This window comes from Colletotrichum siamense (assembly GCF_013390195.1).
Source record: "Colletotrichum siamense strain Cg363 chromosome Unknown KSG_Cg363_contig02, whole genome shotgun sequence".
Taxonomy (NCBI): Eukaryota; Fungi; Ascomycota; class Sordariomycetes; order Glomerellales; family Glomerellaceae; genus Colletotrichum; species Colletotrichum siamense.
Genome location: NW_023501015.1, coordinates 2,431,062 through 2,445,174, shown reverse-complemented (window position 1 = coordinate 2,445,174; position 14,113 = coordinate 2,431,062). Strand labels below are relative to the sequence as shown.

At 55.7% G+C, this 14,113-nt stretch overlaps 4 protein-coding genes across 4 annotated transcripts; 2 read left to right on the top strand and 2 right to left on the bottom strand.

Annotated features, from left to right (window-relative positions):
- Positions 1 to 211: 211 nt before the first annotated feature.
- CGCS363_v002634 (uncharacterized protein) lies at positions 212 to 3,620 on the top strand (the record flags this gene model as incomplete). Its single annotated transcript, XM_036634483.1, has 3 exons — positions 212 to 332; positions 383 to 2,402; positions 2,456 to 3,620. The coding sequence occupies 3 exons, from the start codon at positions 212 to 214 to the stop codon at positions 3,618 to 3,620; spliced, it is 3,306 nt and encodes a 1,101-aa protein (XP_036499135.1).
- A 173-nt stretch (positions 3,621 to 3,793) lies between these two features.
- On the bottom strand, positions 3,794 to 4,675 carry CGCS363_v002633 (PITH domain-containing protein; the record flags this gene model as incomplete). Its single annotated transcript, XM_036634482.1, has 2 exons — positions 3,794 to 4,208; positions 4,425 to 4,675. The coding sequence occupies 2 exons, from the start codon at positions 4,673 to 4,675 to the stop codon at positions 3,794 to 3,796; spliced, it is 666 nt and encodes a 221-aa protein (XP_036499128.1).
- Positions 4,676 to 6,520: 1,845 nt separating this feature from the next.
- Positions 6,521 to 9,218, bottom strand: seb1 (Rpb7-binding protein seb1; the record flags this gene model as incomplete). The annotated part of the gene is made up of 6 exons (XM_036634481.1): positions 6,521 to 6,979; positions 7,031 to 7,199; positions 7,251 to 8,325; positions 8,413 to 8,515; positions 8,778 to 9,023; positions 9,099 to 9,218. The coding sequence occupies 6 exons, from the start codon at positions 9,216 to 9,218 to the stop codon at positions 6,521 to 6,523; spliced, it is 2,172 nt and encodes a 723-aa protein (XP_036499129.1).
- A 2,890-nt stretch (positions 9,219 to 12,108) lies between these two features.
- CGCS363_v002631 (Citrate synthase) lies at positions 12,109 to 13,770 on the top strand (the record flags this gene model as incomplete). Its single annotated transcript, XM_036634480.1, has 5 exons — positions 12,109 to 12,225; positions 12,290 to 12,354; positions 12,421 to 12,614; positions 12,671 to 13,414; positions 13,472 to 13,770. 5 exons carry the CDS (start codon positions 12,109 to 12,111, stop codon positions 13,768 to 13,770), a joined length of 1,419 nt encoding a protein of 472 aa, XP_036499130.1.
- Positions 13,771 to 14,113: the final 343 nt, after the last annotated feature.

The following is a 14,113-nucleotide window of genomic DNA, read 5'->3' as shown; positions in this document are numbered from 1 at the left end:
GCTGCGAATGCCAGCATTTGCTTCTTTTTGACGCCTGTTCTCTTGGATATCGACCGTCAACAGGCAGCCATATGGTCACCGACTGTGCCTAGTCCGTCACCGTCCACTAAAACCAACCATCGCATGATGCAACACACGCCGTCGTCTTCTCACGATATGCTCAGTTTCTCACGGACATATTGCTTGGATCTAAGGGAAACGACCGGGTCTAATGGCTGACGTACGGGAAGAGACCAGCCGCTTGTACGGCCCCCCAAGAATTACAATCGTTCCTCATGAAGGCCTCGAGGAAGGACCGCCTCAGCTGCATGCCAGCCGTGTTCCAAGTCTGGGTAGGTCGGCCGCCGAAAGCCTGTCTTTCACGATACTGACGCCGGACCAGCTCGAGCCCTTCGCATCATTCAGCCTTTGGATACATTGTACCCCTCAGCCAGATCTACGGAGAACGCACCTGCCTCGACTGTGTGGGACTCGCAACGTGTGCAGAGACGATGGCTGTTCAACGCCCACCCGGAAGCATTCATCGGAAGCTCCGATGCTGCCGGCTTCTTGGCTGAGGGCCTCTCTCAGATGATGCGCCCCGACGCCACCCCCACGGCACAACCGCTCATGACCATTAGCCAGATGGCAGACGTTAGTAACCACACTCGCATCTCCCCGGTTCCGGTGCTGGCCATGGCCACTGGCGAGTCTGGGGAGCTTCTTCGGCTATCTAGGCTGGACGAGACGAAATGGCAGTGGGGTGAAGACGAGAACCCTACGCTTCGTCTTTTGAATGTCGATCAGCAGGACAGGGAGGAGACTGTGCTGTGGTCCAGTGACGGAGCTCCTATTCTGCAACTTAAGCCTGCGCTTAGCTTGGTGCGATTCGAGCCCGCTCGATGGCTGCTGGTGCAAAAGAGGACATCAACCATGGTCCTCCAGCCGGAGTACCACAGAATTCCAGTATCAGAGCGTCGGCCGGGTATTGACAAGGCAGTTGAACGCCCCTCCCGAATCAACCCAAAGCCCATCTTGACCATCACCTCGGAGCAGACGGGCGGCTTTCCACACTCCGATGTCTCCTTCAGTTACGGGTCTCAGAGGAAGCCTCCACAGTTGGCCATCATCGACGAGTGTGGCTACTATAGTGTCTGGGATGTCAAAGGCCGAGACATGGTCGGGTCAACAAGCAAGCGTGCCAAGCTGAGACATTGCGGACACATTCAGCTGGGCATCACGGAACAGCTGCCTGACGAAGACTCGCCAGCCTTCCGCGCAGAGCCTCACGGGCTGTTGTGGATCGGTGCCGCCGGCGTGGGCGTGGATCTTTGGGATATCCCCGCCATCGAGGACCTGGAAATAGAGAATGATTTGGCGGCGATGACTGCACGGTCCAAAAAGCTCATGATCTGGAACCGCACAAAGTTCGAGGTGATTGACACAAAAGACCCAAGCTACCGGCACAGCTTGTCGATACTCAAGTCGGATGTGCTGGATTACATCCTCGATGTAAAGCCAAATCCAGTGAATCGCAGTCAAGTGGTCGTTCTCACTACATCGGCTCTTTTCTGGATTGAAACATCGTCACCGACGGCGGTCAAGACTGGAGGGCTTGCCATACTCCAGTCATTCGCACATCTTCGAATCTCAGACGCCGACTCTCTGAGGCTTACGGTTCATCATAGTGGACATGGACTGGGCAACGAGAGTTGCATCGCTTATCTTTATTCGGAGAAGTCGCCAGAAGTTGAGCTGTTTTGGTTATCCATACCCGAGAAGACGGGCCTGCCCCAGTTTCAGCATTTTATGATGATGCTCGAAAAGGGGCCCGGCGAGAAGCCGCTGAAGATACAGACTCTGTGTCCAACTCCAGCCTTCTTCACTAGCCAGTCATCGGAGCCGCTCAAGGGCCTCGGTGCGGAATACCTAAATCAGCAGGTCGGCTTCCAGCAGCTGTTCGTTCTCGGAAGGGATTTGGCTTTAGAGCAAACCATCATGGCTGTCACATCAAAACCCGACCTTGAGATCATCCCGCCAGACTACAGTCGCGACTGGTCCAAAGATGCTCGAAGGAGGGCCCACAAAAGGAGGCGGAAGCAGTTTCTACATTACTTTGGAGATACGTTTGTAGTGCCTGATGGATTGGGAGACATGGACGAGCTCGTGCAGCGTCGTGCCACTCGATACCAAGAAATCTTGCAGCAAACTCAGGGAGGAGATGATGAGCAACTACAGCAGCGATGGCCAAGGACCCAGAATTTCGACCTTTTCCTGTCTCGAGTCGCCATGTCCATCGATTCAGTCGTCATGGCTGCTGAAACGCCTAGCATTGAGGGCCCCCTATCCGTTTTTGACGCCATCCAAGATGCCACGGTCAATTGCCTTGATACGGAGGGAGGCTACATCCCTTTGCACACTTTGTGAGTCCAGCATGAAACGAGATGATAAGTCTCGGTTTATTAACATCTGTTAGGCACGAGTATGAGGCGACATTTGAAGCACCTCCAATGGGCAACGAAGCCATCGCCGCTTGGGACGCGCGTCTCCACGAATTTTTCGATGTCAACGATCAACGCATCGTTGCTCAGCCATTTACATCCCAACTCTTACGCCAGGGAGACGCGACACCTTTGGCGGACATCCGCCACAAACTCGAAGAATTATGGAACTCGCCGGATCTCCCCGAACGCGCACAGCACTCTCGCAGCGTCGTGCTCGCCGAAACCGCAGAAGCGATCGCGAGATCACTCTTTGGCGTGGCGGTCCTCGACGAAAACATCCCAGTCGCAGAAGACGAGCCGTCCACCTGGGTTCCAACGCCACCCGAGCTGCAATCTCGACAGCCGAGCCAGCGCCTCTCAATGTCCAGCCAAAGATCTTCGCTAGGAAGCCAACGTCTATCAATGTCGCCCTTCAAGCCACGCGACTCGATGTCTCCGATCAAAGCATCACGGCCAATGTTGTCGCCGATCAAGCCGCGGCTCTCCATGTCCCCCCTGAAACCCCGCCGCTCAATGTCCCCTATGAAATCCCCCTCCAAACCCTCCTCCTCGGCGCCGTATTCCTCAAACCCGTTCTCCTCCTCACAACCACAGTCCCAATCCTCTGCCGCCTCCGCCGACGCAGCACTGGCCGCCTCGAGCGCCCTCCAACGCCTGAGCATGCTCGCTGCAGACATCAACACGACAGATGGCCCGACCCGCCAGCATACGGTCCTCTCCTACTGGCCCACCAGACGCGGCGTGCCGACAGAGAACTACGTCTCCTCCGTCCTTGCCTCCTCCACAAAGCACATGGACGCCATCAAAGAGCGCAAGGAGCGCATCGAATCCAAACGCCGCAGGCGCAAGTCGCAGCTCGCCTCGTCGCAGACGGCGGCAGCAGCCACGCAGTCCGAGATGGAGGAGTCCGGGCCGGCGGGGAGCGCGAGCGTGCCGGTGCCGTCGGAGGCCCCCGCCACGCAACCGCTGCCCAAGTTTGCCGCGCCGCCAATCATCGGATCGAGCCAGGTCTCGCCGATGCGGTCCTCGCAGGCCGTCATGTCGTCGCAGATTCCGCAGGTCATGTCGCAGCCGATATCCGGACGGCACGCGATGCGTTCGCCGAAGAAGAAGGGCAAGAGAAAGTCTGGTTTCTGAGGCTGCGGACACTTACTTCGGTACTTATTTTTGAAGGGAAAAGGTGTTTTGGTTCATTATTCAATGTTTTCTTCTATACCGTAGCGATGGCTAGGCTTGTTGGAGATTACTACAATACCCCCATGCAATGTTTTTTCTTCGAATCACTCTTCATACTCCTCGCGTGACTGTCTTCACTGCCGTCCTCCGATACCCCCGCCAACCTGATTGATCCCCGTGCCCTTGAGCTTGTGATCGCCGGGGTTCGCCGCTGCCTCATACATGATGTTAGCCGGCGCGCGGCCGAGCTGCATCCACTCGCCCTTGAAGCCGAGGTAGCTGACGCGGGTCTCGTCCTCGTCGCCGTCGGAGAAGTTGTCGACGAAGAAGAGGGTGAGGCGCTGGACGCGGCCGAAGAGGGCGCGCTTGACGGGGATCTCCTGGACCTGGGAGGTGCGCGAGAGCTCGAACTCCTGGGTGGGCGCGGCGTCCTCGGCGGAGGAGAAGTCGAGGTCGTCACGGTTGATGAAGACCTTGAGGGTGCGCGGGGCGGAGGGGGAGTCTGAGGTGCGCAGGAGCAGGGCGTGGAGCTTTACTTGGCCGGTGAAGCTGGAAGTTGTTAGTTAATTTGGCGAGTTTTGGATATGGTGGTTGATTGTGAGCGTTGGTAGGATGAGATGAGGTGAAAGTTGGTGTGCGGAATGTGAGAGTGAGCGGCCGGTTGGCCTCCGCTCGGTCACCATGGCTCGGGTTTTGAGGTGTAGAAAGCCATGTTATGTGTTATGAGAACAGGTGTGAGAAGATATAAGGAATAGTAAAACGTACGGGATGTTGACCAACAACTGCTCATCCGCATCACTCACGACCTCGGGCTCCGCGTCCAGCCTCTCGGCCCACGTCTTCTTCGCGACGCTGCGCGCGCTGCCGATCTGCGACTCGTTGAGGGCCGTCACGTCGTCGAAGTTGATGTGGCTGTAGAGAGAGTGCTGGAGTGCGGGCGTGATGTCGTCTGAGTGGTCGTGCTCATCGTGGCCGCCATGGCTGTGGTCGTGGTGTTCGTCGTGGCAGTGGGACATTTTTGGCGGACGAGGTGGGGGTGGAAGGGCAGAGATGGTTGTTGGGTTTTTCCAACTTGACTCCGTAGTTGAATGAGACTTGCAGTTAGGATGGATGTGGCAGAATGTCTTTGACTTTGGACGGCTCGGAGGCAAGCAAGGGTGTGTGAAAGACGTTTGTCGTTTGCTTGGATGATGGATTGAAAGATGCCAGTGACAAACGGACCCCGCTATGTGTGAAAGGTTGGAATGCTGGTCTCTGATTGGCTGGTTTGCCACAGCTCTCATCCCGGAGCATCCAGCATCCAAGTGCTGTCAGACTATGGGCAACGTGCTTGAACGACTTGATCAGCCTCTAGGCTAAGTTAACCTTGAGATTTCTCAATGAAGGAAAGATTTATCTTTTAAATGTTTAGCATTTCAAACACCTATGCTCTATTTTAACATATGTGCCGTTCACGAGGGCCATCATGTAAGACGTTCATCCCTCAACCCGGCTTGATATGCTTTACTTGAAGCTACAGCTGAAAGCATCTAAGTTCCGGATTATAGAAAGAGGCAAAGAGGCGGAGCAAGTCATCCTGTTGCTTCTTCAAAAATCGAATGAGCTTCTCATAATGTTTTGACACATGGAATGGCCCGGACGCAAATTGACCTTGCAGCAAGCGCAGAAGTCAGGTGGAGCTCAGTTCTAAACTTGGCTCGTCATGAGCGTATTTTGAGAGGTAATAATTCGTGGACGCGGCAGACGGGTAGTATCGAGATGTTGCGTGAGCCATGCTCCAAAGTAGCCTCAATTACCAAAGCTAGTGGATTCCTACTGAAGGGAATGTGATAGGACATTGACCCTTTGCCTCATAGAGCGATAGAGGAATCATGGAATGATATTTGTGAGCTTCAGTGGGTGTGATTCAATTCACAGGATGCTCTTTTAAGCTGCTGGCCTGAATGATGTGCTAGAAGCTAGCTAAGCATACACATCCACCCTTGCTCATTCTTTAAATACACCTTCACTAATGTTCTCCTCAATTTTGAGGAGAACTATTAAAAGATGGTGTCTCCCTGGTCATTCATTCAGTCTTGAACCTCGTGGGAGAATCGGTGTGACATTACTCACAAGATTACCTCTTTTGCGGAGTCTGGTCCCTGAAGCAAAACCGGCGTGGATTCTGCGGCATGAATACGCGCACAGTGAGCGCGATGAGGACGGACACAGCACAAAGACATGCTCTGAACAATGAAAACATGCCCAGGAGCAGAGGCAGTCAACCACTTAACCTACCTAGATGGAGGCACTGTACTGTCCCAAATCGCTGCCTGCGGCTCTGCCATCTTTGTTCACGCTGGCGGTCTCTCTTCCAAACGGTAGCATCACTTTCTGACCAGCTGTTAATGAAGCCGAGGTGAAGTCAGATCAGCTTGCCCACTTAGGATAGAGAAGTTTTTCATTAATAGTATGGCCAATGAATTGTGCCGTAGCACCAAGTGCTCACGGACTACATATCACATTAGACGAGACGAGGTGTTAAGCTACTTTTTGTCATTCCATTGCCTTTGCAGTCCCGTATTTACAACCAGGATCGAGTTACTCTACAATCAAGAACCGATTTACCAACCATCCCAAAGCCTAAAAAGCCAGTCGCGGTGGTATCATATTGAGCCAAATGTGCCTCTCCCTTCTCTGTCCAAAGAGACGGAATTGTTACTGCTGTGGTATTTCCCTTTCCGGATTTTTCCCCTTCCTAACGCCGATTTTAATGCACATCATGGCAGGCCATTCCGGGTGGGGAGGCCAAAAAGGACGCCAAAATACAAAGCCAAACCCGTCCCATATGCAAGATGACCGAAAGCTATACTAATGCTGCTTTACTTGCTGCCGGGGGCAGGGAACACGAAGCCAGGAGGGTACTGGGGCATGCCATTGGGCAGGGTGCTGATGCCGAACGGGAACTGCTGAGGAAGGGGTTGAGCGTTGGCTCCGGACGCCTTGCCATCCTCACGGCGATCGCGGCCACGGCGGTCGCGGCCAAAGTCATCGCGGTCGTCGCCATCATCGTGACGGCGAGTGGAGCGGGGTCCGTGGTTGCCGCTCTTGTCAGTCTGCATGCGACGGCTGATGGCCTTGGAAGAGACGCCAGCACCGATCTCAATGTCGGGCTCCTCGACGACGAGGCCCGTCTCGATGGGTCTGCCGCCGCTTCCACCATACTCGGCAGTCAGCATCCACTTGCGGTCAGCCTCTGTGAGCTTGGCAATGGGTATGATGCTAATGCCGGTCTGGTAATCACTGCAGTCACGCGGGCCGAAACCAACACCCCAACGGGTCTGTGTTTGTTAGCTTGAGACATCAAGGGATGGAGAATGCAGTAAACTTACCCGAAGCTGAGGATCGCCATCACGGTTGGCTTCCATGGCCTCCTTGGCTCGAACAGCATCTTCACGACTGATCATCTTGACGAAAGCATGGCGCTTCTCCTTGTTGACGATGCAGGTCTGCACCTGACCGTACTTGCTGAAAACCTCACGCAACTCGCGCTCAGTGTAGCTAGCTGAGGTGTCAGTATGGTTGGGTGACAGTATAGAAGGTAGTACTTACGCTACTCCGCCGACGAAGAGGGTACGGCTGAGAACCTTGATCCTTCCATTGGGAAGGGAACGATCAAATTCAACCCACTTATCACCGGAGTTGCGGCGGGGAGTAGGACTACGGCCGTTTCTGCCGACAGGACTGCGTTGACGATAGTCACTGCCTCGTCCACGGCCGTCTCGGTCGTCTTGGCGACTGCGGTTGGGCGACTGGCGGTAGTCATCACGGCTGCCGCGAGGAGAGCCACGGGTGGGGCCGCGAGAGTCCCAACGGCGACCAGGGGACCTAGAGCGAGAGCGGCCGTACCCGCCGGGGGAACGAGGACCCTCACCGTACCGGTGCTGGTCACGGCTGTCGTTGGATTGGACGGGTCCGCCCCATCCCTGTCCGGTGGCGTTCGCGTAGGGGTTGTGCGCCGCAGGTGTGGCTGAAGCACCAGGCGCAGGCTGAGCAGCATTGAAAGAAGCCAGGAGACCAGGCAACTTGTCCGCAGACACACCGGCATCAGTGAACATCTTGAGGAGCTGGGCCACTTGCGAGGCCTGAATACCCTGAGCTTGAGGAGCCGGCGGCTGAGGCGCGGCAGCACCAGGGAACGGCATGCCGAATGGCATCTGGGGCGGAACAGGGGGCTGAGGCATCGCGAAAGGGAATTGCGCAGCCATAGGGGCAGGAGTTGCGGCAGCAGCAGCAGGCTGCGAGTAGTTTGCCATGGAAAAAGGGGGCTGAGCGTAGTTGGTAGGAGGGGCAACCGGCTGCTGGTTCTGCTGCTGATGCCGGGCAGCAACATTCTGAAGGTTGGCCAGGATGCTGGATGCACTTTGGAGCGCGCTCTGAGATGTTGCCTGAGGTGCAGTCTGGGGAGCAGCTGGAGCGGCAGTGGGAACTGAAGCAGGCGGCTGGGGAGGTTGAGGAGAACCTGCGTTGTTCTGTTTGGCCAAGTTGGCAAGAGCTGCTATGATGGCATTGCTGCTCTGAGCAGAAGGGGGAGGAGGTTGAGTCGGAGCGGCCGGTCGGTTGGTGTTGTAGCCCATGAATGCGACCAAGCCTGGGGGGGGACTACCCTCCGGCGTGGTGGACTGGGCTGCAGGTGATAGTATGTTAGTAAAATGGCTATCAGGCTTTGACGATGGGTGTAGAATGATACCCATCATCTCGTGGGAAGACATACTCGGCTCAGGGGCGGCCTTCAACTTCTGGCGGAATGACTCGAGCATTGTAGAGGGGAACGTTGATCCTTTTTCCCAAATGTCCAGGAGCTTAGAGATCTTATCCTATGAGGTACGAAATTCATGTAAGTAGTTGGTCTTCAAGGTCAACAAGGAGCGAGCAGTAGCGTGTCAGCAATACGTGATGTGCGCATCTTCACAAGTATCGCAGTCTTTGTGTGTGTAGATCCAGGCCTTCAAGTGTGAGACAAAAAATGAAAGCACAGGTAGCTGGTAGAAAGCACTCGGCTTGCAGCACTACAACGTTCGATGCGTAGATTGGACATGGAGGACAAGCACTCCAACTGTTCTCGAGAATTAAGCGTACCTTTTGGCCCTCGGGCAACAGCTGCAGCATGTCATTCATAAGGACAGGCATGAGCTCGGTGACCCGGTGAACACCAGCAGCAAAGGTTCCATCAGAAGCAGAACCATCAACATGCTGACCAGCAGACTTCGCTTGCTCCACCCACTTTCGAGTCACGGAGTCAACGACGTAGAGGACGCCCAGCTTGTGGGAGATGGGGGCCTTCTTGAAATGCATGAACAGCTTCTGAACGATAATAGACTCAGACTGCGGGAAAGAATATTGAGGTTAGTTCCAAGTCACCAGGCACTGGCGATGCGAGAGGCGCGTCAACAATCGTACCTGAACATTTTCGACACAGATCTTGGTTATGACACCAATACGGGATCCCGATACACCAGGAGGTTTGAGGGTGAGCATGGTCTGGAGACCCTCTTCTAGGTCCGCAAGTGCGGAAGCCATGGTGCTGGCGTTGTTGCGACGATGGCGACGGCGATGTTGGGCGTGGTGTTGTTGTTTTTCAAGAGTAGAAGTAAATCCAATCCCAGTTGCAAAAATACGAGGGACGGAGGAAGGCAGGCGAGTGCAGGCAAGAGGAAAGAGAGAAAGCCTGCAGTGGCCAGCAGCCGAAAAAGTCTGCGCAAGAAGTGCGCGGTGGGCGATTTACTGGTTGGTGGGTGGGAGGAAGTTGTGTGTACGTGAAGTCCCAAGCGGAAGGCGAGGAGTCAACTGAGAGCCACCCGACGTTCCTTCCACAGCAAGAGCAGGAGCACCTCAACGACAGTTCGTCGCTCTTTCCCCCAGTCAAAGTGTAGGTAGGTAGTGTAGTTTCTGTGATTTTACAAGCCGCAGACCGAAAATCCCACAGGTCGCAGACCAGACCTCTCTCTCAAAGTACGAACGATGCGAGTCTCTGGATTGGATGACTCTCTACTTGTACGGACAGAGCGTGCGACACGTTTGAAGAGTCGTCCAAGGTCACGGAAGAGATTTCTAAATGGCAGGAGTCGTCGACGACTACTACTTTTCTGGCTTTACCCACGGTCGGACTTTGCGGTCCACGGAGGAGAAGTACGAAACTCGTCAAAATACGATGACAGCCTCGATGGAAATGTGGCTATCAGGCTTCGGGACGGATGGGCGTGATGCAGGTTTGCGCTGCGGTTTGTCAGTAGTTTGGTGTAGATTACTAGATGGGAAGGGAGGTCGTGGTGAGAGAAGGAAAGTTTGCAGAGTGGGGAGGGGGCGGGAGCTGGGCCGCTTTTTGGAGACGAATGGAAGGTGCTGCTGAGCAAGAGCATTACGGTTGGCGGTGAGACGTGGCAGAAAGCCAGCGCTGATGCCGCTTTATTTTCGGTCACACCTCTGGATGGAGACTTTTCAATGGCTAAGATCTTGTCATCTGGCCTTCTAGCCTCAGGCAAATGACACACTTGCAGCAGGCAGAGGTTCCTGCTGACGGTGCTAGGTACGTACCTGCAAAGTCGCGACCCGAGGCGAGATGAACGGCCCACCGCCGAAGTTCTCCCGCGAAGGCGATCGGAACTCGACGCTCGCCAGAGGTCCGTCCCTGCGCTCGCTTCCATTTCGTTAGCGCGCCAATATGGAAATAATGGGAAATGCTTTTTTGCTCGGCGCTCGGATTGGCCAGAGCTCCCGTCAACACTTCTGCGTCGTCGGGCCGGACACGATAACAACAACGGAGCCTGTACGCACAGCTGGTCGCTATGCATGCAGATAACATCCACTGGAAATGATGAGTATTTGCTCTGCTGGCCAATAAGTCTGCAGCTGCAGCAACGTGTCTATCTGATCGTCATTACATGCAAGCATTGAATTAGGTGCCATCGTTGCGAAAACAATGGCCCGGAGACGACGATATCGGGACGGGCAAACAGACGGCAATGCCATACAGATGACCAGCCAACTTGTGTGATGGCCGGCTATGTCGTCGACTGCAATATCGTGGGCGAACGGAAACCCCAACATCCCGCGCGGCCAAGCAAGAGCATCCTCGGATGAGGCGGTTAAGAAGCTGCTGTGCCACGAATGGAAGTTCTCTCCAAGACGGGCAGGAGGGCTGGTTTCTCGTTCCCATAGGTTGCATTGAGGCGTGCGGCGGGTCACGGAGGCTCGGAGCTGGCGGTAGACGTGCGAGACAAGCTCGGAGCTCTGGGCGGACGGCGAGGATCAGCAAAGCGCCTCGACGCTGTTTACTCCTTACTAACGCAGGCACCGAGTCCGGCTTCTGTAGCACAGTAACTCGCCCTCTCACCCACAAGTTGGTGGGCGGACGATTCGTGGGGGAACGGCCCGTCTCCCAGATGCCCCGGATGTCCAACAAGTCAATCTTGCCTGGGAAATATCGTCCAGTCTCACCGTGAGGCGCATTGTTCTTGGCCAGGCCCAGGTCAAGGCTGCGATGTCTATGTTGGGCATACTGTTGTGTGCAATGCAGTTGGCTGGCTGGCGTTCCGAAATTCGGACGATGGGGTGGGTGCTCCGAGAGAAGCCGCCCAGACATCCACAATTTTCGGCTTTTCGCGCGCAAAAACGGGGCGCTTGATACGGAGAGGAAACTGGAGACAGCGTGGGCAGGACAGATTTTACAAGATGTGTGGATACAATAGGTACGTAAAAAGACGGGGACTCCTTAGTGGGAGTCGAGATCCAGAGATTGACAGGATAGATTGATTGGAGTCGGTTGGGGGGGCACCGGCTGCATGAAACGGTACCAGTCGGGCTTTCTCTCTCCCTCGAGCTCCTTACCTCAGGTATCGACGGCCTAGAAGAATCCCGTCGCAATTGAAACCAGCCCTGAGTAAGTTAGGGGACACGATGTTGTGCGAATATGGGATCCCGGGCATCACCGTCTGAGGAGGGAGGCCACTGGGAGGGATTCTTTGTAGACAGAGTGTCAGATGGCGGCTGAGTGAGTCTCTCAATCATTCCTAGGTGTCTACATCAAGTTCGATGGTCTGGTCTGGGCTGGACAGGCTGCCCTGCTGTCTTGTTGGACGTTTGGGCCGCGGGACGTTGGGGATCGCGCCAAAGGGCTCAATCGCTGCAGGTCAACCGGGTGAAAAAGTACCTCGTGCGCCGAAATGTGCAGCGCCGATACCTCACCGCCAGCGGCTGTCCCGTGTGCCCGGGGCTTCCACAATCCACTGGTAGGTATTTCCGTCCACACCTGCCGCCCAAAGTGATGTAACTTTCGTGCAGGGGGGTCAAGTCCGGGAACGCCTACCTCATATTTTTTTTGCCATTGCGCCTTTTTCTCAAGACCTGGACATTTCCTTCCTCTTCCCGACTTCCTCTCTTCACCAGTCCCTCACCTCTCAGTATTCTCACAATGGCCTCTGTCGCGCGTCTTTCCTCCTCGGCTCTGAGGACCTCCCTCAGGGCCTCCCCCTTCAATGCTAGACTGACGGCTTTCAACGCCGCCCGCTGCTACTCCTCCAAGAACCAGGTAACACAGCTTCCCGCCTGTCCGAATACCTCGGGTATCCTGAAGCTGACACGTTCGCATCTAGACCCTCAAGGAGCGCTTCGCTGAGCTCCTCCCGGAGAAGATCGAGGAGGTCAAGGCCCTGAGAAAGTATGCCAACACCCATTGTGTCCCTTATCTCAACACTGGGTAGCCCCGCTAACCTCGTCGTCGCAGAGAGCATGGCTCCAAGGTCATTGACAAGGTCACTCTCGACCAGGTCTACGGTGGTGCCCGTGGCATCAAGTGCCTCGTCTGGGAGGGTTCCGTCCTCGACTCTGAGGAGGGTATCCGTTTCCGCGGCAAGACCATCCCCGAGTGCCAGGAGCTTCTCCCCAAGGCCCCCGGCGGCAAGGAGCCCCTTCCTGAGGGTAAGTTTGACTGCTGCGATAGTGGCGCATTCGCATCCGACTGACGAGACATCTAGGTCTCTTCTGGCTTCTCCTGACCGGTGAGGTTCCCACCGAGCAGCAGGTCCGCGACCTGTCCGCCGAGTGGGCTGCCCGCTCCGACATCCCCAAGTTCGTCGAGGAGCTCATCGACCACTGCCCTACCGACCTCCACCCCATGGCTCAGTTCTCTCTTGCCGTCACCGCTCTCGAGCACACCTCTTCCTTCGCCAAGGCCTACGCCAAGGGTGTCAACAAGAAGGAGTACTGGGGGTACACCTTCGAGGACTCCATGGACCTGATTGCCAAGCTGCCCACCATTGCCGCTCGCATCTACCAGAACGTCTTCAAGGGCGGAAAGGTTGCTCCCGTCCAGAAGGACAAGGACTACTCCTTCAACTTCGCCAACCAGCTCGGCTTCGGCAACAACGCCGACTTCATTGAGCTGATGCGTCTGTACCTGACCATCCACACTGACCACGAGGGTGGCAACGTCTCTGCCCACACCACTCACCTGGTCGGCTCTGCCCTGTCCTCCCCCTTCCTGTCCGTCTCCGCTGGTCTCAACGGTCTGGCCGGTCCTCTCCACGGCCTGGCTAACCAGGAGGTCCTGAACTGGCTCACCGAGATGAAGAAGTCCGTCGGCGACGATCTCTCTGACAAGGCTATCACCGACTACCTCTGGTCCACCCTGAACGCCGGCCGTGTCGTCCCCGGTTACGGCCACGCCGTCCTCCGCAAGACTGACCCCCGTTACATGGCTCAGCGCAAGTTCGCCCAGGGTACGTATCTGCAGCCAACGTGAAGATTGCGATTGTGGAAAGCTAACAGCCCTACAGAGAAGATGCCCAACGACCCCATGTTCAACCTCGTCTCCCAGGTCTACAAGATCGCCCCCAAGGTTCTCACCGAGCACGGCAAGACCAAGAACCCCTTCCCCAACGTCGATGCCCACTCCGGTGTCCTCCTCCAGTACTACGGTCTCACCGAGGCCAACTACTACACCGTCCTCTTCGGTGTTTCCCGCGCCATCGGTGTCCTTCCCCAGCTCATCATCGACCGCGCTCTCGGCGCCCCCATCGAGCGCCCCAAGTCCTTCTCTACCGAGAAGTGGGCCGAGCTCGCCAAGAAGCTCTAAACATTTACGCTTAGAGGTAGAGGATACAAAAAATGGAGAAGACGCAGACGCGGGTAGAACCGCGTGTGCGGAAAAGGCAGCAGGATCGTATGCGCGATCAACAATAGACATGACAGGCAGCGTGTTGTTTCAGTCGGGGTGGATAGAAAGGCTATGGGCGATACCATCCACTGCGCTTGTACAATACCGAGACGTGCTGCTTTTACCGGGTTTTTCTGGGTTGTTTTAGTTACCTTGGCCGAGGCAGGCTGTCCGAATACACCAATGCTATTTTGAAGTTATACAACTGTCTGTTCTCGAAGCTTGGAGCACATCCAGAGCTGACGTGTGAAGATGGGATGAT